The sequence below is a fragment of the Westerdykella ornata genome, assembly GCF_010094085.1.
Source record: "Westerdykella ornata strain CBS 379.55 unplaced genomic scaffold EI97scaffold_5, whole genome shotgun sequence".
NCBI lineage: Eukaryota > Fungi > Ascomycota > Dothideomycetes > Pleosporales > Sporormiaceae > Westerdykella > Westerdykella ornata.
Window position 1 is genome coordinate 176,269 of NW_022986855.1, and position 21,682 is coordinate 197,950.

General features: G+C 53.2%; 8 protein-coding genes across 8 annotated transcripts; 5 read left to right on the forward strand and 3 right to left on the reverse strand.

Moving 5' to 3' along the window:
* Positions 1-295: 295 nt before the first annotated feature.
* EI97DRAFT_246757 (uncharacterized protein) lies at positions 296-1,413 on the reverse strand. The gene is made up of 3 exons (XM_033794103.1): positions 873-1,413; positions 538-776; positions 296-480 (listed from the first exon to the last, which is right to left on the reverse strand). Exons 1-3 carry the CDS (start codon positions 1,136-1,138, stop codon positions 464-466), a joined length of 522 nt encoding a protein of 173 aa, XP_033655692.1. The 5' UTR covers positions 1,139-1,413; the 3' UTR covers positions 296-463.
* Positions 1,414-2,613: 1,200 nt separating this feature from the next.
* EI97DRAFT_246728 (RhoGAP-domain-containing protein) lies at positions 2,614-6,411 on the forward strand. Its single transcript, XM_033794102.1, has 3 exons — positions 2,614-5,452; positions 5,498-5,784; positions 5,832-6,411. Exons 1-3 carry the CDS (start codon positions 2,935-2,937, stop codon positions 6,276-6,278), a joined length of 3,252 nt encoding a protein of 1,083 aa, XP_033655693.1. The 5' UTR covers positions 2,614-2,934; the 3' UTR covers positions 6,279-6,411.
* A 954-nt stretch (positions 6,412-7,365) lies between these two features.
* EI97DRAFT_431419 (S-adenosyl-L-methionine-dependent methyltransferase) lies at positions 7,366-8,823 on the forward strand. The gene has a single exon (XM_033797929.1). It carries the CDS (start codon positions 7,442-7,444, stop codon positions 8,660-8,662), a length of 1,221 nt encoding a protein of 406 aa, XP_033655694.1. The 5' UTR covers positions 7,366-7,441; the 3' UTR covers positions 8,663-8,823.
* A 282-nt stretch (positions 8,824-9,105) lies between these two features.
* EI97DRAFT_448883 (Di-copper centre-containing protein) lies at positions 9,106-11,316 on the reverse strand (the record flags this gene model as incomplete). The annotated part of the gene is made up of 7 exons (XM_033800186.1): positions 9,106-9,276; positions 9,357-10,044; positions 10,151-10,434; positions 10,487-10,744; positions 10,797-10,924; positions 10,974-11,119; positions 11,162-11,316. 7 exons carry the CDS (start codon positions 11,314-11,316, stop codon positions 9,106-9,108), a joined length of 1,830 nt encoding a protein of 609 aa, XP_033655695.1.
* Positions 11,317-12,354: 1,038 nt separating this feature from the next.
* On the reverse strand, positions 12,355-13,509 carry EI97DRAFT_373650 (uncharacterized protein; the record flags this gene model as incomplete). The annotated part of the gene is made up of 1 exon (XM_033795409.1): positions 12,355-13,509. The coding sequence occupies one exon, from the start codon at positions 13,507-13,509 to the stop codon at positions 12,355-12,357; it is 1,155 nt and encodes a 384-aa protein (XP_033655696.1).
* A 2,832-nt stretch (positions 13,510-16,341) lies between these two features.
* On the forward strand, positions 16,342-18,283 carry EI97DRAFT_246957 (uncharacterized protein). Its single transcript, XM_033794104.1, has 4 exons — positions 16,342-17,010; positions 17,067-17,175; positions 17,233-17,259; positions 17,315-18,283. The coding sequence occupies exons 1-4, from the start codon at positions 16,606-16,608 to the stop codon at positions 18,175-18,177; spliced, it is 1,404 nt and encodes a 467-aa protein (XP_033655697.1). The 5' UTR covers positions 16,342-16,605; the 3' UTR covers positions 18,178-18,283.
* Positions 18,284-19,146: 863 nt separating this feature from the next.
* On the forward strand, positions 19,147-20,021 carry EI97DRAFT_431430 (uncharacterized protein). Its single transcript, XM_033797930.1, has one exon. The coding sequence runs from the start codon at positions 19,161-19,163 to the stop codon at positions 19,872-19,874; it is 714 nt and encodes a 237-aa protein (XP_033655698.1). The 5' UTR covers positions 19,147-19,160; the 3' UTR covers positions 19,875-20,021.
* A 374-nt stretch (positions 20,022-20,395) lies between these two features.
* EI97DRAFT_492713 (uncharacterized protein) lies at positions 20,396-21,505 on the forward strand. Its single transcript, XM_033802330.1, has one exon. The coding sequence runs from the start codon at positions 20,573-20,575 to the stop codon at positions 21,401-21,403; it is 831 nt and encodes a 276-aa protein (XP_033655699.1). The 5' UTR covers positions 20,396-20,572; the 3' UTR covers positions 21,404-21,505.
* Positions 21,506-21,682: the final 177 nt, after the last annotated feature.

The window sequence follows — 21,682 nt, forward strand, 5'->3', positions numbered from 1 at the left end:
CAGACAACTGCCATTTTTTGCGACTTGTTGTATTCGTTTTGTTGGATAGTCCTGTCGCGCCGGCAATGACACCGTATCTCGCCATTTCTCCCTATTGAGGTTTCCTTACCAATGCGCCCTACCACTCCTTTCTATGCCCTGGATAAATAAGTTCCCGGATGCGATAGAGAGGCCGAAAGTCTCCGGCACCTTCGTGGGTTTCCTGCCCCTTTTGATCTTCTTCTGCTTCGCCTTTTGAGGCGTCGCCTCCCTGGACATCATCATCGCTCATTTGATTTTCTCCCACATCTCCCTGGGCAATATCGCTCGTTTGATCTTCTCCCGTGTTTCCCCGGACCAGCTCGAGTTCCTCGATGGGTCTAGTGATGGCACTTGTTAATGGATCCAACTGGGTATATGCATGCGAATCTCCATCCCTTCCATTACTTTCTTGTCCGGACCTGCGTTGTAGGAACGATGCTATCTACGCAATTCGATCCTCTGTACACCAAAGTCAGCACCGGATTCCACACATCGTCAAAAAAGGTATGCACGTACGCAACTTTGCCATTTCCACGAGCAGCGCTTCCAACGCGTCGTCGCTCATCTTGTTGGTCAAGCTGGGAATCAGCGTCTTGGCCTCGTCGGCCGAGTCGCAGGCCAGACTGCCCAGCAGCGCCTTCTCCACCGACGAGAGCTCCGAGTGCGAGTCGAGCAGGCCCGACATGGCGTGCAGGTTCTCGTTTTGCTTGTAACGCGCAAACGTGTCGAGGTACTCGACGAACTGGTTTATCGTTCTGCGTGAGCGGATACTAATTAGTAACTGGGTTCAGGTACTCCATAGTTGTTCGTTCTTGTTTTCAAACGATTTGCGAGGTTTCTGGGCTACGCACACGCTGTCATTGTGTGGCCGCCCGGGCCCCAGGGGGTTCTCGTTCTGCGGCTTCTTCAGCCTCGCTGCGTGCACGGCCGTGACGACGGCGCGCGCCTCGGAGACGGACAGGGCGTGCACGTCTTCAAAGTCGCCCAGTTTGGGCTCCGCGCCGAGCTCCTCCTCGGTCTGGGGAGGGGGTTTGGGACGCGAGATCATGCGCGGGGCGCGGAAGGTCGGGGGTTCGGCGATGCGCGCGGGGGCGGGCTTGGGGGACTCGGCGTCCATTGTGGATTGGGGAGAAAGGGAGGGAAGGAGTGTATGTGGTTGTGTGGTTGTTGAGGCCGAAGTGGGAGTGGGAATGATTCTTTGTCGACGTGAGGGAACTCTTTGATGGGGCTTTGTTATTCGTCGGCCGGAACTAGAAATGTGGGTGCGGAAGGGGATTTTGGCCTGGCGAGACGTCGATGGACGAGGGAACGAGTGAGGATGCTGTGTTATTGTATAAGTGCTGAGTGCTGGTTTGCGAGGTTCAAGAGCTGTTGTTGATGCCAAGCTATCAAAACGCACGGGGTCCCGCGTTCGCCATCCGGGAAGGAGTGGGACCGAGGACCACCGGGCCCAGAGTTGAGGGGTCTCATCAAACCTAGACTATGGCTTAATGTCTCCGTACTTTGAAGGGTGTTGACCAGGGAAACACCGTCGAGTATGGATGCAGTCGAACGCGGGTTGCTGGAGAAGCACTGTGGGCTAGCGAGGGTCTCATCCTCATCTCTTTGCGTGTCTGAGAGCAATGCGATGAGGTGGATCGCCAATCTGTTATTCTAAATTATATAATATGAGCACAGGGCCAGGGGGAAGCAGGAAGACTCAGGGGAAGGCAGTAAAAATAGTGGAGAAATGCTGGAGCGGGCGTGCTGCCATAGATCCATCTGCTTCTGTTGTTGCTGCTTGTTGGTGCTGTCTCCCTCTCTCTCCCTCTCTCTCCTCACAGTGTAGTTACCACCTTCACCTTCTCAACACCAACACCTCGACACGACGCACAACCCGCCTCACCAGCCTTGCCTTACTCGTCCCAGCCTTGCTCACCTACTCCCGCCGTGCATCTGAATAATATTGCGAGCGCCCGCCCTGCGTCCGTCTGCGTGTGCTGCAAAAGCTCCGGCCAGGGCCATCCCGGCGCCTTGCCTTGCTCTCACCAGCCCGCCCGCCCTCCGCTTCCTCCCCCCGCGGCCTGCCCAGGTTGCTGCTTGTGGGCTGGCGGTTTCAGCCTCTGCCCAGCACACCACACCACTCGTCCTCTCCCACTCTCTCCCAATTCGACTACTGACCACCGCACGCCCTGCACACCTGCAGTGAGTGACTCGACCACCAAGTCCGCCTCCTCCTCAACAAGCACTTCACGCATGCCGCCTGCCGCTGCGTCGCCTGTCGCACCCATCACCGCTGCAGCGCCGTTGTGGGCCCCGTCCACCCCAATCTCCTCCTAATACCAACCCAACCGTTGCGAGTCCTTGTGTGAAATCGAAGCCTTTCTATTCGCACCGTCCGATTCCGACCTCCCGTTCTCGCGCATAGTCGTCTTCGCTCGTTTGTTGATCAACACGCCCGCCGACCGCCAGCCAGCACCCGAGCTGTCACACCACCCGCCCCCCTACTCCGACTACTCGACCGGACACACGCGCCGCTGTCCGAACTGGATTGACGACGACTTTCACTTCCGCGCTGGCATAATTGAGCAATGGGCACTCCAGTGGAGGGGCCGCCTTCACTGGAAGGCCAGGGATCTTCACAACAACCGCAGTCGCAGCCGCAACAACAGCAATACATCGCCTACGACCCCCGTGCCAATGGCCTCGCTCGCCAACACACGAATCCCCTCGACATGCAGAATACACAGGCCCTGTCGCCGCAAAAGCCAACCGGGCAGCTGACACGGTCATTGACGGACCCCGCCGAACAGGAGTCGGGTTCCAAGGAGAAGCCCAAGCGGAGCAAGACATGTGGGAAGTGCGGACTAGGATTGACAGGCCAGTTCGTCAGGGCTCTGGGCGATACATATCATCTCGAGTGCTTTACCTGCCATGTACGTATGCGCTGCACGAGAGGTTCGACACCCTCACGTCCTGCATTCGGCTAACCGTGTACAGGATTGCGGCAAGATTGTCGCCTCCAAGTTCTTCCCCGTCCCGGACAAGCCTCCGAACCAATATCCGCTCTGCGAGACGGATTATTTCCGCCGACTTGACCTCTTGTGTTTCGAGTGTGGCCAAGCGCTTCGTGGGTCCTACATCACCGCACTCGATCACAAGTATCACATCGAGCACTTCACCTGCTCGGTATGCCCTACCGTGTTTGGCGCTTCCGACAGCTACTACGAACACGAAGGCAGCGTCTACTGCCACTATCACTACTCGACCAAGTTTGCGCAACGGTGCAATGGCTGTCAAACCTCGATTCTGAAGCAGTTCGTCGAGATCTATCGCAATGGGCAAAACCAGCACTGGCACCCCGAGTGCTACATGATCCACAAGTACTGGAATGTTCGGCTGCATTCAACCGGGCAACCCATCCTTGAGCGGCAGAACCAAGATGGGGAGGCGACAGATGAGGTCCGCGAAAGTGTGAGAAGGCAGGAGGAAGAGATAGAAGCCAAGGTCAACTGGATCTGGAAGACGTTGTCGGCTTTTGAAGAGAAATCTGCGACCTGCATCTCGGACATGCTGTTGCACGTGAGCAACGGAGCCTATGTCGATGGTGTCATGGCAGCGAGGAAGTTCATCGTCCACATTGAGTTACTGTTTGCGGCAGCCGACGATCTAGACGCTCAGCTTGTCGCCAAAACCCCCAAAGGCTTGACGTACTCTCGAGAAGCGAAGCTGCTCTGCAAGAAGGTGGTCGCCTTCTTTGCGCTGCTTACCCAATCCCAAGGCACCGGAGTGAGGAGGCTTGGCGTGACGCAGGAACTCCTATCGCTCGTCACGGGCCTGGCGCACTATCTCAAGCTCCTGATCCGCATCTGTCTCCAAGGCTCGCTCAAACTGGAGCGGGAGACGCGCAGTGCCAGCGGATTGACGCACTTCCTGACCCAGGTCAACTCATTGGATGCCAAGCTCGAGGAGGAAGCGGCGAAGGACCAAGCCGCAGAATCCGCGCTTCTGATCCCACGATGGGCGGACGCCTGCCCCATCTGCGATGTCCAGGTCGAGGACAAGTGCCTGCGTCACGACTGGATGTCTTTCAACTATGGATGCATGGTCTGTCGGGGATGCGATGCAGATCTGCGGAATAACCCACAGAGCGCTTCGTGGAGCAAGTCGAGACGAGCAGTCTTCTGTCCCAATTGTGCTCCTTCTATCCCAGACGCCGAGTCAGGATTCGAGCCGGTGACCAAGCTACGCCAGTATGTGCAGCTGCTGAAGGTCGCTCACGCTCGCCTGATGGCCACGCTACGAACCAGCGGCGCTCTCCCACATACGTCAGATGATCCCAACCTCGCGGGCTACGACTCTACGCAAGGCCATCGTGCCGGGGACCTAGAGCCGCCGCTTTTGCGGGCTGATACTCGATCGAAGTCGTATGCGGGTTCGTCAATGGCTGATAGCCAGAAAAATCAGAATGCGGGATACGAGCAATCGATGAGTGACATCAAAAGACTGCGGTCACAACGTCTGGACAAGCACCTGTCAAGTACCATGAAACGCGCCCGAACCTCCATGGTCGTCAATGGACCTGAAGCCGTTGAACCTGGCTCAGATGGAGTGCAATCACGTGGCGGTATGCAGATTGTCCAGGAGGGGGATACTCACAACGAGGCAGATAATGTTACGCTCGGAGTCGGCTCGCTCGCACTAGATGATATTGCACGCATGGCCGCACTGGAGCAGCAGCGCGTGCAACGACCAAACGCGTTCGCGGCCGGTGGCAGCGCTCTCCTGGGGAACGACCAGGCCAAGCTGCTGAACGGCCACCGTCGCCATGTTTCGGGAGGGCAGGAGCTCCAGCATGCGGCTGAGGGCCGACCAAGGACGTACTTCTCCGAGTTGTCGCCGCTAGAGTACTTCAAGCTCAAGGGGTTCGCGGTGCTTCAGTTGGGTCTCCTCCTAGACGAAAACCAGTACAATCAGGGTGAACTGCTTGACCTGATCGAAACGAAGCGATCGAATTTCTGGGGCAAGATCGGGTTTGGCAAGGCGTTCAAGAACGACAAGTCGAAGCCGAAGAAGAACAATTCGTCGGTGGAAAAGCCCACGTCGGAGAAGGCGACCTTTAGACAATCGCTGGAATACCTGGTCGAGAAGCATGGAGCCGAGTCTACCGATGGAGTTGGCCCCGGTACTTTGAGGGTGCCCGCTTTGCTTCAAGATGCCATCACGGCCATGCGGAGCATGGATATGTCCGTCGAGGGAGTGTTCAGGAAGACTGGAAGCTTGAAGGCGTTGAAGAACCTGGAGCAGGAGATTGACGCCAAAGGCGTGGAACAGGTGGATCTCAACGCCCAGAACCCGGTGTTATTGGCCAACCTGCTCAAGCGGTTCTTGCGCCTGATGCCAGACCCAGTTTTGACTCTGAAGCTCTATCGATTGTTTATGACGGCACATGGTAGGTTCCATCACGGGAGAGTGAAGCAGCGCTGACCATTCGCAGCTCTCGACGATGATCGCAAACGCAAGAAGGCACTACATCTGATCTGCTGCCTGCTACCGAAAGCTCATCGCGACACCATGGAGGTCCTGTTCTGTTTCCTCAAATGGGTGTCGTCGTTCCATACTGTTGATGATGAGAGCGGCAATAAGATGGACACTTGGAATCTTGCTACTGTTATGGCGCCGAATATCTTGCGGGAGAATAACGACAAGGAGATGAAGAGCGTCGACCAAGCTGCGGTAAAAGTGGTCCACGAGCTGATTGAGAACAACGATGAGTTCTGCGAGGTATGTGTTTCCCCAACGTTAGCGGATTTTGCGCTCAAGTAGCACAGGTTCCGGAAGAGATCGTAGAGCTCTTGAATGACGACAGCTCGCCCGAACTAACTCCCAAGGAAATCATGCGCCAATGGGAACAACGAGGGAAGAATCCAGATGCGGCGCAACCAATGGACTCGGCACCGAGAAACCAGTCCGCAGCAACATCCCGGAGAGACCAACGGAACGCCCCACAGATCACGCAGGCGGACAACAATCCCCAAGCCTGGGCCGGCGAAAGCTCCGTCAGACATGTCGGCGGCGGATTCCCTCATAACCACGGGCAACTGAGTGCGCATAACAGCCCGCCGCAGGGATACGACCTCGCCGCGCCTAACGTGCCGTACAGCCAGCAGCCGCCAGGATCGACGGAGAGCCATCGAACGGCATCGCCACACCGGCAGAGCTACCGATCTCCTGCGTTCCAGAAGCAGACTCCGCTCGGCACTGCCGGTGCTGGTTGAGCAATTCAAGGAGTTTGGGCGCCTCGAGCCGATGCTTTGAATACTAATGACGGAGTTGGCCTAGTTCCTCGGTTCTTTCATGTGGACGGTGTCAATTTTCTTGTCCTGAATCGGATCAGCAAAGCAACATGCGGATGATACCTCTTCTGAAGCGATAATACGAGAGGTTGTTTGATGAGCTTGGAGCGGTCCCGGACTCCCTGGGGCTGTTGCCTACCACACTTTTTCTTTCTGGCACTCATTCACTCCGTCTTCTCGGAGGAGGGATGCCAATGGTTGATGAACCCTATCATGGCATTGGAGACGGCGTTGTTCAAGCTTGTGGTTTTTTGCGTTTCTGGGTAAGTCACACACTTTTGCACGTGGGTGCCGCCCACGTGTCTGCCATCTCGCCCCTTTGCACATTTGATGATCCTTTTGCTGGAGCGTGTGTGGGAGTTGAGAGGAGGTCGCACTTGTACCTATTCCCGACGAGAAGAGAGGTGGGGTGTATGTGTATGTGGTGCTGGATGAGAGCTTTCTTCGACGGTGCTGGTGATGGTTTCGGATGGACGTTGTCTCTGGAGGTGATTAATGCGGTGGGGGAGGGGGACCAGGGGAGTGTGGAAAACCGGGAGGAGGATTTGCCGACCATCATCCGATCGCCGTCGAGAATACAATAAGTCTTCAAGGTGCGAGTTGCAATGCGGTGACTATAGGCTTCTTCTATGAGTGCGGCACAAGCTTGCGTTCACATGCGGTTATATGGTCTACTTTGTCACCGGCATTACGATGGAGGTGCCCCTTTGATGGTGTCGCCATTTTCGTACTGTCATGCAACAACATGCAAGAACATGCAAAAGCGAAAAATGTATTGAGGGCCCGGATTTCGTCGCCTCTGGGATGGCTTAAAGCTAAGCTTAGAAATATAAAGACCATGTCGCCGTTATTGCTGGTTCATTATATATAATCACTCCAAGAGATCCACGGCTAGATGGAGCCGCGGTAACGCTTGACTCTAAAGGGAATCGCACCCGTGTACGCTAATCCCGATTAAGTATGAAAGGTGGCGATCATGAACGTCCATCGATGTTATACACCTTATTCTCACCATGCTAAAACTTGTGTACATATCTTAAGTGCCCTATTTCACTGCTCGATTATATGCTCTTGGAAGCTCTACTATGCGGCACTTCTCCTTGACTCAGATCGCCGTTTCCAGACAGCAGCGCTCCCTCATCCCCCAAAAGAAGAGCTATTCTACCTTCCATCACCAATTCTCCATCGTCCCATTCTTCCGCGCTTCTGTACTCTCCTCCGTACCAACCCGTCTCACGCTTGCCCATTCCTCGCACCCTCACGACCTTCACCCCTACCGCCCCTTCTCAACAACCCACGCCATGTCCTCCCCCTCCCCTTCTTCCTCCCAAAACCCCACCCCAATCCGCAAAGAAAAAGAAAAAGACACCTGGTTCCCATCCCAATACCTCACCTTCGCCACCCCTCGCCTCCAGCCCGTACACGACCTTCTCGCCCGCATCCACCCACATATCCGAGTCTCCCCCACCCATCTCCGCATCTTCGATCTCGGCTGCGGCCCGGGGACCTCGACGGCGGCGCTCGTGGATGCATTTCCCGGCGCCCGCATGACGGGCGTCGATAGCAGCGCAAACATGCTCGACGAGGCGCGCAGGCGATTCGCCAGTCTGGGTGTGCAGGGTGTGGACTGGGTGCATGCGGATTTGAATACCTGGACATTGCCTATGCCGGAATCGAAATCCGAACCACGAAGCCAACAACAGGGAGACGACAGCCAGCAACAGCAAACCCTCCTCTTCTCCAACGCAACCCTCCACTGGCTCCGCTCCCCCTCGCGCCACGCCCTCCTCACCCGCCTCCTCTCCTCCCCCTCCCTGGCCCCAGGCTCCATCCTCGCTTTCCAAGTACCTGATAACTACCACGCACCCACGCACAGTTTAATGCGGGAAACCGCCCTCCTGCCCTCTCAACCATGGACACCCTTCTTCGACTCCTCGTCCGGCGGCGCGAAAATCGGCGACTTGAAGAGTGACCAGCGCCCTGACCTTGACCCCATTGAAAAATCTGCAACATATATTCGCTGGATGGAGGATGCGGGTGCGAAAAAGGGTGAAGTGCAGGTCTGGAGGACGGAGTATATGCATATTGTGCTTGGCGCGAGGGATATTGTCGAGTGGGTGGGCAGTACGGGACTGAGGCCCTATTTGGATCGGATCACGGAGGAAGGGGCGAGGAGGGCGTTTTTGAACGAGTATGAGAGGAGGGTTGGGGAGGTTTATGCGGCGGAGGGGTCCGAGTGGAGGGTTGATGGGGAGAGGTGCGTTTTGGGGTATCCGAGGTTGTTTGTTGTGGGTGTTAAGGGGTGATGGGTGTGTGTGGTTGAGGGGCATGCGTTCAAATGCAGTTCCATGACCTTGCTTATAAAGTTATGCAAAATGTTAGTTATCACATACGACCATAGCACACGGAAAATTGGGCCTCTCGTCCGATCGACCATACACAAGCCGTGTAGCGCCCGTTGAGTAGTACCGTGGGTGACCAGGTGCGAATAGCGTGGTGTTGTATGTTTTTGCAACTTTTTTTTGTCCTTCAACGAGGCGGGATATGAGTAGCAGATGGCTGAAGCTCTCCCGGTCATAGAGCCTTGCTGTGCCTCCTATTAAAGCGTATGCTATTGCGAAATACGACCGGAGATTCGGCTGAGATTCGGCTATCATATTCTCAGAAGGAAACGGTAATCAAGAAACACCCTTCCAGACCTTCAGACCTATATTGTTATACCATCAGCGCACACACCTCTTTTTAATCCTCACCACCAGACACCTCCGCTCTTCCCCCTCGTACCCTCCGGATGCGAAACCCACTCATCGCTATACTCCAACAACTGTTCCTCATCCACTGGAATCCTGACTCTTGTACTCACAACCTCGACGACAAGGCCATTGTTGAACCCACTGGCCGATACCATCGACCCATCGCCCTAGAGCAGGAATCAGCTTCCGTTCATCATCCCTCTGCCCAATTTTGCACTTGAACAAAAAAACGAGATGGAAAACTCACCGCTTCGACGCTCCAACTCAACCTCTCCCTCAAAAATGGAACCACGTCCTCCTTGTCCAAACTCGCCAATTTCCCCGCCGCGATCTCCTCAAGTAGACTGGACGTCAGACTCACCAATCCCTGCATATCCATCTCCTCCACACTTGCCTTCTTTCTCTCCCCCTTGCCCTTTTCTCCAAACTGTACACCAGCCTGATGCCCACCACCCGTCACCACCATCCAAACCCCCACCTCCCTCCGCCCTTTCCCACCATACTCCCCAGCTTCAAAGAAGAACCTCGCAATAAACGCCCCCGGCAACCTCCCCCTCCCCCCGCCAACCCTCACATTCCAATCCTCAAACGACCGATCCACTTCATCAAGCAAAACCATCATTTCCAGCAAATCCCTTGAACTCGACCGATACAACCTCGAAACCGTCGCATTCAAACTGCTCCGAAACTCCTCGTCGGACGGAAAATTCCACCGCTGCGTTTCCGGGTACGCATATCCGAGCACCGCGGTATCGCGGACGTCATTGGTGGTCCAGAACGAGGTTGGGCTGCGGTAGAAGGGGAGGAGCGGGGTGTCGGCGTCGAGGACCGTGTTGGCGTCGATCCAGAGGTTCGAGGTGCTGGTGCGGGTGGGGGTGATGGTGGACTGCTCCGGATGAAGGGATTGCCAGATGGCGAAGAGGCGGTCTACATTTCTGGGCGAATGTTAGCGAAGTATCTCCTATAATTCATATGGGTACTCTTCTTCCACATCTCCTCTCCTTCCCTTTGCAAACGATGACGAGGAAAGAGTCGACGTACGCATGGTGCAGCATAAAAACGGGATCAAAAGCAGAGTAATCCGACGGCCACATGTGTCCGTCTGGCTTCATGCCCCCAAACGCATAATGGATCCATCCATGCACGTCCTCGATGAACTTGGTGCTGAACTCATTCAACCCCTTGGCAACCGCGAAGGCTTGGCCGATCTTGTCCCTGTAGTTGCGGCGTCGCATGTCGTACTCCGCGACGACTTTCTCGGGCTGCGATACCGCGGTGGAGAGCTCGCTGGACGGCCATCGGAGGGTTGTGTTGAATGCTGCCCACTGTGCGATATAAAGTTAGGATGAACGTTATGAGTGGGGTTCCGGGACGAACCTTGCTCTCGAAATCACCGGCAACTAGGGGATGGAATTCATAGCGACACAGCGGATTCGGGATTTGCTTGACCGTGCCGTCCGTCTCCAGCACTTCGATCGTCATGCTTAGGAGGAAATCTGGAACACTACCTCCTTTGGGCCCCAAGCCCCAGTCCCAGTATGGGATGCGGAAGTCTTGGGCTGCAGCGATGTAGCGTGCCTTGAGGTTCGCGGGGAATTGCTGTGCAATTCTTTGAATGTGCCGGTATAGCTCTTGCTATTATGTTGTCAGAAGATATCGAAATACCGGACACGTCTTCCCAACGTACTTCAAACAGAGCCAAGTACGGACGGTGCCATCCAAAGAACAGTGTATTCCCATGCGGACAATATCCTCCCGTCTTTCCTGGTGCCTTTTCAGCCCCTTGCCAGATCTTATATGGCCTTCCGTGAATCCCTATCTCGATCAGCACCCACACGCTCAAGGACTTTGCTGATTCACAGACCTGCAATCTCGTAATAAGAAACGGGATTACTTTCATCCACCGCCTGAAACGCCCTCAGCCCAAGCAGATACAGGTTCCACTGGTCCGGGGAATTATCTTTGAGGTCTTGTATCTCACGCCGGATGGGGACATGGCCTGTTTGCTTTCTTAGTAAGGCGTCTTAAGAGGCTGAGTGTCTGCGTGGGTACCTCCCCTGCCCTGTTCTGCTGGTTACTCCTGTGATTAGAATGACATCTGCATTTCCATCTGATCTGGTAGCATGTCCAGGTAGCTGGGGGAGTATGGATGTGCAGCTGGCAATGGTGAGGAGGATGACTCCGATGGACATTGAAGGAAGGCGCATCTTGGCTTATCTTGCAGAGGACGACAGTTGTACAAGTGGATTACCCAAGATCTAGGCCGCTCCTAGCGCCTGGGTGTAGAAGGGGACGCAATGACTGAACAAGGAGGTAGCGACGTCAAATTCCTGGCTCTAGAAGTCCAAGATCAACTGCCAAAAAATGAAAAATGAGCGGATGCCAGGCGGAGCAGGGTCACTTGAAGGAGGAGCGTGGTCAAAGAACGGCAGGGTAAATTCTAGACAGCAATTGTAAGTATATACTATCCGCAATGATAGCAATCCCTTGGACATGCAAATATGCATTCGCACGTACAGTGTTCTGTGACTTTGGACGCTGGTAACGCTGTTCAATTCGTCCGTTCCCCACAAGGTCTGTCACTCCATCATCGCGGGCTTGTAGGACAAGGCAAGGAAAGCCATTTTAAGATGTACCCACCACGCTTTGCGTCTCCGTCGACTTCCCGATCGTGGCATGTACTTGTGATACTCATCCGTGGAAATGATTGGCGATTGAGACTGCTGGTGTTGAGAGAGACGGGAGGATAAATGTGCGGAAGGGGCCAGCAAAGAAGGTTTAGCGGTCGATCAAAGGAGGCGACAGCATCCGAGAGCTGTATCGCCAGCTAAGCTGGGGTGTCCATGCCCAGGATGGTGTTAGGAATTTCTCACCATGACTGGTTCAAAAGCGCGAGGTGGGCAATGGTGGTATCCGTAGCCGCCCCATGGACCTTGGTGTAGTCTGCACTGAAGGGTATGGGAACAGAGAACAGAAGAGAAAGAGGACTTGCTATACATGTTACAGTGAGAGTACCAGGAAATAGGTAGCACCAACTGATGAGCCTGTGCAACTCGGTAAATGCAAAGAACCAGACTGAACCCTAAGGGAGAGTCACCTTCCTTCAAGAGTTTCTGCAGGTCGAGATACATCCGACCCTGCCTTGCAAAAGGTTACCCGTATGCAGCTTTCGTGATTCGTGACATCGTTTGCCTCGTATTAAATGTTATCCAAACACATCCAGGGAACCCTTCGGTCGCCACATTTCAGATATCGTTGTAACCGAGGAACCTTTTCTCCAGACCTTTATCAGCAATTGCCCAGGCCCAGGCGCGTCCAGCTTCGCCGCACCACAGTGACGATGGGTCGTCCGACTTCACGAGCATCCCATCTTTCTCCATGGATCTAATCTCGTGACCGGTGGTATAGGTTAAGAAATGTTCAAAGTCCTTGTCCTCGAGGGCAAGAGCATTTCCAGTAATTCCATGGCAAAGGCAGGGCTCCTTGGTCAACAGGCCTCGTTCTTTGATACACTCTCTGCCTTTCTCTACTATGCGACTGATTCTGTCCTGCAGCTGCGGAAAGTATTGTTGGATGGAGATCAGCGAGGCAACGACCCCCGGTGCTCCATGGCAGAATTGCACAAGGCGATCGCGTCCTGGTGGAAGCGAGGATGGGAAGTTTCCACTGTCGTACTGGTAGCTGAGAATAGCAGCCAGCTCCGCTTCAAGTTTAGGGGCGCAGCTCGGATCAGTGAGGACTATCTGTGTGATTATCCCAATGGCACCATGAACAGAACCAACATATGCCTTCCCCTTCCACTTCCACGGTCGTGGGCTATCCATAATGTTTCCGATGACCTCATCAGCCGTGTCTTCAATGAGCTCCAGAGTTTTCTTGTCATCAGCGAAGGCTCCACGGACTAGTCGCAGGAGATAGAGGTAGCCGGCTCGGCCATAAAGCCACTCATTGGAAGCATCCTCTTCAATGGTGACAGTGGCAAAATCACAAAGCTCTTTTACGGTATCTGTATCCTTCGCTGTAACGGCGTACAAGGCAAGAAGGCTCATTATGTCGTCGCTCACTCCGCACCTGCTTGGCGATGGGCCTTTGAACTCCTTGATGTGTGACTGCGCTTGCTCTATATAGGCTGCAGACCATGTGTTCATCGGATACCCGTCCAGGGTCAGGTCTGGGTAGAGTTTGTGCAGCGCGTGGAAGAGGTAGGCCACCGAAATTGGTCCATAGTACAAGCCGCCACCGGGAGGGATAAGGTGAGGAGGGTAATCCGTAATGAGACGGTTGAGGGATGCCATCAACTGCTTGTGTGGGTCCCTCCGTGAGGGCTCAGCGTCGTTGCGGAAATACCGTGGGATGGAACTAGAAGAGGGCTGCGCCGGTGCTGCACTGTGCTCAGCCATGCTGGCTGAAAGTAAAAACTCGCGTTGATCAGAGCCAATTGGTAGGATCAATTGATTGACGAGTGCTCCCGTTGCGCAGGCGTTGGTTGTGGATTCGGATGACGTCAGGCCAATGGGCTACTCTATAGTGTGTATGTCGGTAGGCCTTAGCAAAGTCGAGATTCTGAGTTCTAGTGACGAGGTGCTGGAGAAGTACGAGGGAATTGTGAGGATTTGGCGGGGTGATGCCTAAGAGGCTATTCCGGAGTAGTGGACGTTGGGATCCAGGTGAAGCTTGGAGGGGTCCAACCAATCAGGTCACGTGCGCAACCGCACCCCTCCAGCGCTCCGCGATATATATACCGATATATTTGCACGCTCCTCGTAGTGAAGAAAATCTGGTTCCAAAGGTTCAGGGAATGTTATCACTATGCCTCCTTCCGTGAATAGCAACGTTAGCCGTCATCCGAAATGCGACTACACCTACCTGACCATCACTGGTCGGTTTTTAACCTCAACTTTAGTCAAAATCCATTGCATTACTCCTCCAATAACAAAAGAGACTCCCTCTTGTTCGACGCGCTAGATTGGGCCACGGAAGCCGAAAGCAAATACTTTTCATTTTTGATAGTTTTGCCAGGAAGCAGGGTCCTACCTAGAGCATCCGTGGGTGTGGCATATATCGCAGCTATGTTCTGAGCCTTAGAATCGCGCTCTTCATTTGGCCATTTGTTCTTGGCAGGAGATTGATGTTGTTCGTGGAGTGGTTAACGGCATGGAGAATGACTTGCGAAGATGATCTCGTCCGCTCTGACTAAGCGGCCAAGCGATCCCTTTCCTCGCTAGTGTGCTTCAATAAGGATCCATGGATGAATCAATATCTGGCCTGGGGAAGTTTTCCATCGGTAGCTTTCATCCACTCATACATGTCCATCTCAAATTTGGGCCTGGGCCAAGAGTCTTGTTCGAGATACTTCTTATCGTCAGGCACTATTGACGAATGAGCAGGTCTGTGCCGATTTATGGACATTTATATACGTCGCGCCAAACCACGATTTTCAAGCTTGGGCTTAATGATATGGAGTAGAGGTACGAGTGAATCTCAACTGAATAGTTGGACGGATATCGATATTAATTCAAGCAACCCATTCAACTGGAATCTGCCCCCTGGCTATTCACTCCATTTTGGACACTGGCTTACCAGCAGCGCCGAGGAGCGTGATCTCTTTCCCGCTCGCTATGGCACTCAAATGCATCAATTCAGCTACACATAATCCTACTGATAGGGATATTTCGTTTATGAGTTTCTACCATGGTTCTCTTCAGAGAAGCGGGGGGGTCTCGAGCGCCACCAAAAGCGAATACAGAATGAAGTCAAAAACGCAACCACTTACCCTGAGCAGCAGTCAGAACGACCAGGCAAACTCCTGCCTCTTCTTCGATTACCAGCTCACTCGGTAGCCTTCATCTGTATCAATTGACTAACTATTTTTCAACTGGGTACCTCCCCGTCACCTGACAACCGCAGCAGAAGGTTGAAGGAAAAAGGGAATGTTACTTACCTAGGTAAGCCTGTCAAGTTTGTTGTCACCGAAAGACAAGAAATCGGCTGATGAAGGACGCAATTTGAGACTGCAATGCCGCCATGTTATCTCTCACTATATGCGAAGACACACTTCATTCTTTTTCCACAGCAATCTCCTGGATTTGCATGACCTCCTCGGAAAGTGTCTCTAGCGTCCTCTCCTATACAGAGAACATCATCGAAAAAAGCCTTCCATCTTCTCAGCATTGAGAGATGAGGATCTTCGAACTTTAGATGTTCGCGATTATAGCCAAGGATTGCGTTCGCGGTGTTGAGGCTGGTGGGCGGCGCAGATCATCGCCTTTTCGGGAGCGACCACGAGCGACCACGAGCGACCACGACCTCGGGAGAGACCACGAGCAACCGCGAACAAGCTAGGCCAAGCTTGCCCTAGGGTACGATGAACTGCAAGGGTCCAATGCTTGTTTCTGAGATGCGGCATAGCTGCTGGGGTAAGGATAATGTCACACTTTTCGGGGTCATTGACGAATATCTAGATCCAGCGAGGGTGACGGATCGAGATGACCTTGAGTCAGAGGAATTCATGGGCTTCCTAATTCGGTGGATTGAAGCTTAAGGAAGCTGGCAGTCAACGAAGATATAACGAAAGGAGAACCGATCCTCTCCCAAATCCCCAGAACCTCTTCTCCCCAAAACCTCGTCGGAAAGGTATCAACATAAGATTGACATCTCAGAAGGGCCCATCTCTTCGGCGGACATGCATCTCTCTGGGCCTGGATCACCTGACAGGATCTGGGAGTATGTACGAAAGATCGATCTTCAGGCATGCATTAGCGTTGAGAAAAAGAAAGCCCAATGCCCTGATGCTTCGAACCAATCACTCTTGACTTCTGAAGGCCGAATCTGGAGGTCTCCTGCCATTCAGGGTCCCAATCATGTTATCTTGTGTTCAACCTCAAGGTCAAATCTGGGACTGCCGCATATGCAGTTGAAATTTCCGGACACCCTGCATGCCTTGGCAATGAAACAGGTGGTGCCGTGATCATTCTGCAGTGTATACCGCACTGTCAGCTTGTCAAGGCCCGAAAAGAACGTAAACCCCTGTCAATCCCTACCACGAAGGCTATGCTAGACTTGTAAGTAGCCCCTTTTAGTAGAAGTTACCATACACAGGCCGATGATCTGCATTGCCTTGGCAGTGTATGTTGTTTTCCGCTATACCTTCGGAATCACGTTAGTACAAGGCTATGATAGGTGGCACACTGAGGTCGGCGAACTCTCTTAGTAGCCTCTGTCCTCCTTCCCGCGATTCGATCCTCCTGCTCTTGAGTTGACTATTGTCGCAACAACGGGGCTTGATAGCACCATTATAGGAGCTATCCAAGAAATGAGAACGCGCATGAACCTTGGGAGAACGGTATGATGCCCAGCAATAGGAGGTGTAACGCAATACGCATGCGGTTGACGGGCAATGTCATGATGATGGGAAAAAGTATAAGTACCCCATACTTGAGCACTCAGCAGATCACAGCAGCTTCAACTTCTCTCTCTCCCTTAACTTCTCCTACAAGATGCTCACCAAATCGATCTTGTCTGCTGCACTGGCCGGTTCGGTCCACGGCCTTAGCATCAGCTTGCCTCCCCTGATTCCATCGATTCCAGGAGTCACTGAGCCTCTCTCGAAGAATGCTCCGCCTCTTCCCATTCTCCAAGTCCCCACGCCACCTCTGGAGAGCCCTCCTTTCGTCGGCAACCAGACCATCAAGCCCAAGAAAATCGGGTATTTCTGGACTGCTTCCGGTGACAACCAGCACAAGGACTTTCTGGCCACATACTCGCTGGACGATGATACCTTTGGGACTCTGCTCTGGGTGACAGATGTGCCATCCAGCGGCAACAGCCCGCATCATCTGGGCCCCTCGCACGATGGAAAGACGCTCGTTGGAGGTGGGCTTCTGTCCCTTCTCAAGAGTCAGGTACGTGAGCGTTTCATGTGAACTCGACACCAAAGATCTCAACTGACTGCACAAAGGATACTGCTTTCTACTTTGATACCAGCAATCCCTATCAACCCAAGTTCAAGAAGAGCAACCGCGGTGTCTTGTCCTCGATTGTCGATGAGATCAGGGCGAAGCCAGATGGTAAATGAAGTCTTCTGCTGTACAAAAAAGAAAGCAATCCATTAATACACGTGACAGGTGGCTTCTTCATCACTTATATGGGCTGTAAGTCATCATAGAGCGCAACATTGTCTAATGAAGCAACCTGACTGTGATTTAGCTGCTGTGGGCACTTCCCCTGGTCGCCTTGTGGAGACTGACGCCAACGATAATATCATACATGAGTGGCCCGAAGATGTGGACTCCACGCTCAACATCCTGGGCCAGCAGTTTTCCCCGCACGGTCTTACCATCGACTGGGAGAAGAAAATCATCCTCACCTCCGACTTTGTCGTCCCCGCCAGCATCCTAAAGCCTGTTGCCGCCGCTGGTATCCAGAAGGCCAACACTCTTCGTCTCTGGGAGCTCGACAGCCGCAAGATCATTTCGACCATCACCATTCCCAACGGCCAAGGCATTCAGGACGTCAAGTTCATTCCTGGTCACCCCGAATCCGCTGCCCTTGCCACCGCCGTTGGCCCCGGCCAGGTGTGGGTTATCTATCCTTTCCGTACGAATCCTCAGGGCCAGCGCGGCGTCGCCGAGCTCCTTTACGATCTCGGTCCTCGCGCCCGCGACAACCTCGCCATCTACTCCGACATCTCTGACGACGGCAAATTCGCATACTTCACCCTCACGCTCGGAAACCACGTTGCCGCCCTCGACATCTCCGACCTCAACAACGTCAAGCGCCTCGATAACCCGGATGAGGATCAGGGTATCATCGGCCCTCACTACGTCAAGGTCTCGCCCGACAAGAAGAACCTGCTCGTCACGGATTACTTTGTGCAGACTGGCGATATCGGCATTGTGAATACCCCTGCCGACTTCAAGGCCCAGTGGATTGATATCCTGCCCAACGGCGCCTTGCGCTTCAACCGCAGCATCGACTTCCAGAAGGAGTTTGCCAACAGGGGTGGCGCGAAGCCGCACTCTTCGGTTATCTTCGACCTCACGGATCCGCAGAATCCGAAGTATTACTGAGGGGTGTTCCTGACGATGGACGCTGTACAGTGAAGACGGGGCGGGAGTTGGTGCCTTAGTGATAATAGGTGTGGTGTTCGAACGGAAGGGTGCAGGCTCCTGACATTCATTTGGCTTCTCTCTTTCTTGTAGGTAGCAGTTGAATCGTATAGTTTTGGAGCGACATTAATACAGCCGTTAATGCAAATTTGACCGTCCCTTCCCAGTACAGATGGGTTTCATAATCTTGCGGGACTTTGCATTGACAAATTACATGTATCTCATTACATGTATCTCATTACAGTATCTCACTACAGTATCTCACTACGAGCAAGCCTGAGCTACCCTTGACTTTCATAATGTTATCAAGTTCCGTCCAGGTAATGTGGAAAGAGAGGTGATGTAAACGGCCATAGCTTGAAGTAAGCCTTCAAAGGAGCTAGCATCATACTTTGTTTGGTCTTCATAGGCACCACGTCCTCCTAAGGTGTGTTCGCGTAGCAATCAGGTCATCTTTCGCTGCTGCATTGAAGTTCACCATATCTTTTTGCGACCACTGATGCCTGTAACTGGATGATTCCACGAACTCTACAAACAAAGATGGGCTAAGTAATCAGGGACAACGGTCTTATGGCTTTCGGTGTCGGCGAACATTCGAATTGTGAAGGTCGCCTCGATGTAGGTTAAGGAGTTGAGCTAATACTCGCCTCATATACGTATCTCATACGATATAAATCGGTCTACGTTCTACTCTACCAAGCTGAAGACAGTTGATATTTCGTTCCCAGGTACGGGCGACCCGGCCTTGGATTCCAATTAATATGTAGTACATGATGTGATTGTTGCTTCTCGTTTCCCCTCTGGATAGAGCACACAGTAAAAGAAAAATCTGAGTTGGCGCACTGTGGTGTTGAACCCCCAACCCGACAATCTGGGAACCTTGGAACCCCACAACCTTGCCCGCGACTTGCGCTTGGAACCCACAACCCCAAACCGCGGCCGTCATGGCCGACCCATATCCACCCAGCCGCGCCTACCAGGCGCAATACCGAGCCGCCCAAGACCTTTTCGACCAGGAAGAATATGAAAAGTGCATTGCAGAGGTCAGGAAGAATCTCAGCGACCAGTCACTTCCTCCGTACTACGTCATCAAGAACTGCATGCTCATCGCCTGCGCACAAGACGACTGGTCCGAAGGCGAGGCGTGGAGGCTCGCTGCTGAAAACGCCTTTAGAAGATGCGTCGAGTCATCCGTGCGTCGCAATGACAATGAGGCCTTGGAGATCTTAGGCAAGTTGCGCAACGAATTGGACAAGCTACCTGGAATCCTGGAGGCAAACACGACAGGAGCGGATACCGATATGGAGGATGGGGACGATGGCATGGGCTTTGACGAGGAGGCGGAGGCTGAATTCCAGGACGCCGAGGATGAGGATGCGATCTGCTTCGAAGATCCAAAGGAAGTTGCGGAGGCGGAAAATGAGCTTGAGCGACGGGCTGAAATCCAGGCAAAAGAGAAGCTTGAACATGAGAAGCTTGAAAATGCAGCGGATAGCGTTCCAAATGAGGCTGTGCCCACCGCTTCAGGACACAAAGAGCTCCGTAAGATGCCAAGTTCTAGGTATCTCCCTAGCCACTTTATAGGAGGCCAGCGAAGGGCATTGTCGAAGAAGAGGAGCTTTATCCACAGGAAAGATCCGGAGAGTAAGCAAAACTAGGCGAGTTACATACCCCGAAAGCGATATCGAGAAGATTCGCAGTCGCGACTTGAACAAACGAGAAGGGATTTTGTCACTTAGACATTCAGGCAGTACTGGAGGAGGTGTAAGCGCTTTCGAATCGAGTGCGTGAGGTTTCCTCTTTATCTGGCTTTGTAAGATAGATACTATGCAACTCAACGGGACTTCCATACCAGTCCACGAAACTGGACACTGTCAAATCCACTGTTTTGCGACATTCGTCTAACGACGCAGCGACTACTAACTTTCATATTGCCAGGTTGCCATGGTACAACAGCAGTGAAGAGTTAGAAACGAAGCGAATATCTGAAGAAGTCCTCAAAGTCGGGGCTTTTCACACCTTAGTTCAAGATGTACATAAGCCGAGCAGACACTCCGGGTTCCCGGGATACGAGGTCGGCTCCCCATAGGATGCATAGTGCCTTCCAATCAGCTTGTTTATCTAAACTTATCGTGCTTACCTATATGAGTGGTGTTGTGCCGCCGGATTGCAACAGCCTTCCTGCCTCTTGTCCCAATGTAGGGGCGCGCGCAGCGACCTTCGTCAACGACCTCAGCTTTGTTGCACTTGTTTCTGAACCACAATCATCGTCACACCATCCACGGCTATAACACACAACAGCTTCTGGAAGATCTCTTACTCTCTCTCCTTCTCTCTCGCTCTCAGCATCGCCGACATGGACCACTTGTCCCTACCACGCATTCTTTGCCTTCACGGCGGCGGGGTGAATGGAATCACTTTTCAAATGCAAGCTAGGGCTCTGCAAGCGAAATTGGCGCCTTATTTCCGTTTTGTATGGGCCGACGGACCCTTCCAATGCCCACCCCACCCCGATATCGTCCCTGTCTATGGTCACCTTCGGCCTTTCTATCGTTGGGGCCGATGGCAGGACGCGCAGGAAGAAGTTTCCGACGAAGTTGTCATTGCAAATATCGGACTGAGTTTGCGGCGTGCCATGTTGCTTGATGATGAGGAGGGCGCAACCGGACCATGGATCGGTTTGATGGGGTTCAGTCAAGGCGCGAAGGTGGCTGCAAGCCTCTTATTGGAGCAACAGACACGACTCAAGGCGGAAGCTACGCATTTGCTTCCCAAAGGTCGTCTTGGTCCAGGGCCCATTGGAATCGACGGGTTGGAATGGAAGTTCGGAATCCTGCTTGCCGGGCGCGCACCACCTTCGATAATGAACCCGATGGTCCAGAAACCCAGTCCTGCACTTAGCAGGGCAGGCGCGCTCACGACGGAATTCGAGTTTCCGGAGAGGGTTGAAGAGGAAGCCATCTTGAAGATACCGACGGTCCATATGCACGGCCTATCGGATCCGGGTCTCGAGTGGCACCGAAAACTGGCAAACGATTATTGCGAAGAGTCCACGCGGAGGGTTGTGGAACTCAACATTGGTCATAGGTTGCCATTTAAATCTGACGACGTGGACAAGCTTTACGATGCGATCCGTGACGTTCTCATGATCAGCGACCTGAGTTATGAGCATTGCCTTCTCAGTTGAACATCTTTTGTACGGAAGGGGTTTGGGTTTCTTTAGCTAGACATAGACTTTTAGATCAGCATTGACAGTGTCTAAACAGCCTTTGTATAAAACTTGCCGTTCCAGGCCTATGCATGTTGTGCAAGGATCGAGTGCTCTGTTTTAACAAGTTAGAAGGTCATCAAATCCGCTGAATTACTTGGTTTACATAGTATGCAAGTTTCGACTTGCGCACAATATGCTGACCTGATCGTAAGCCCGCTGTGCGGAGATAGCAGAGGAGTGCAAAAGCGTAATCCA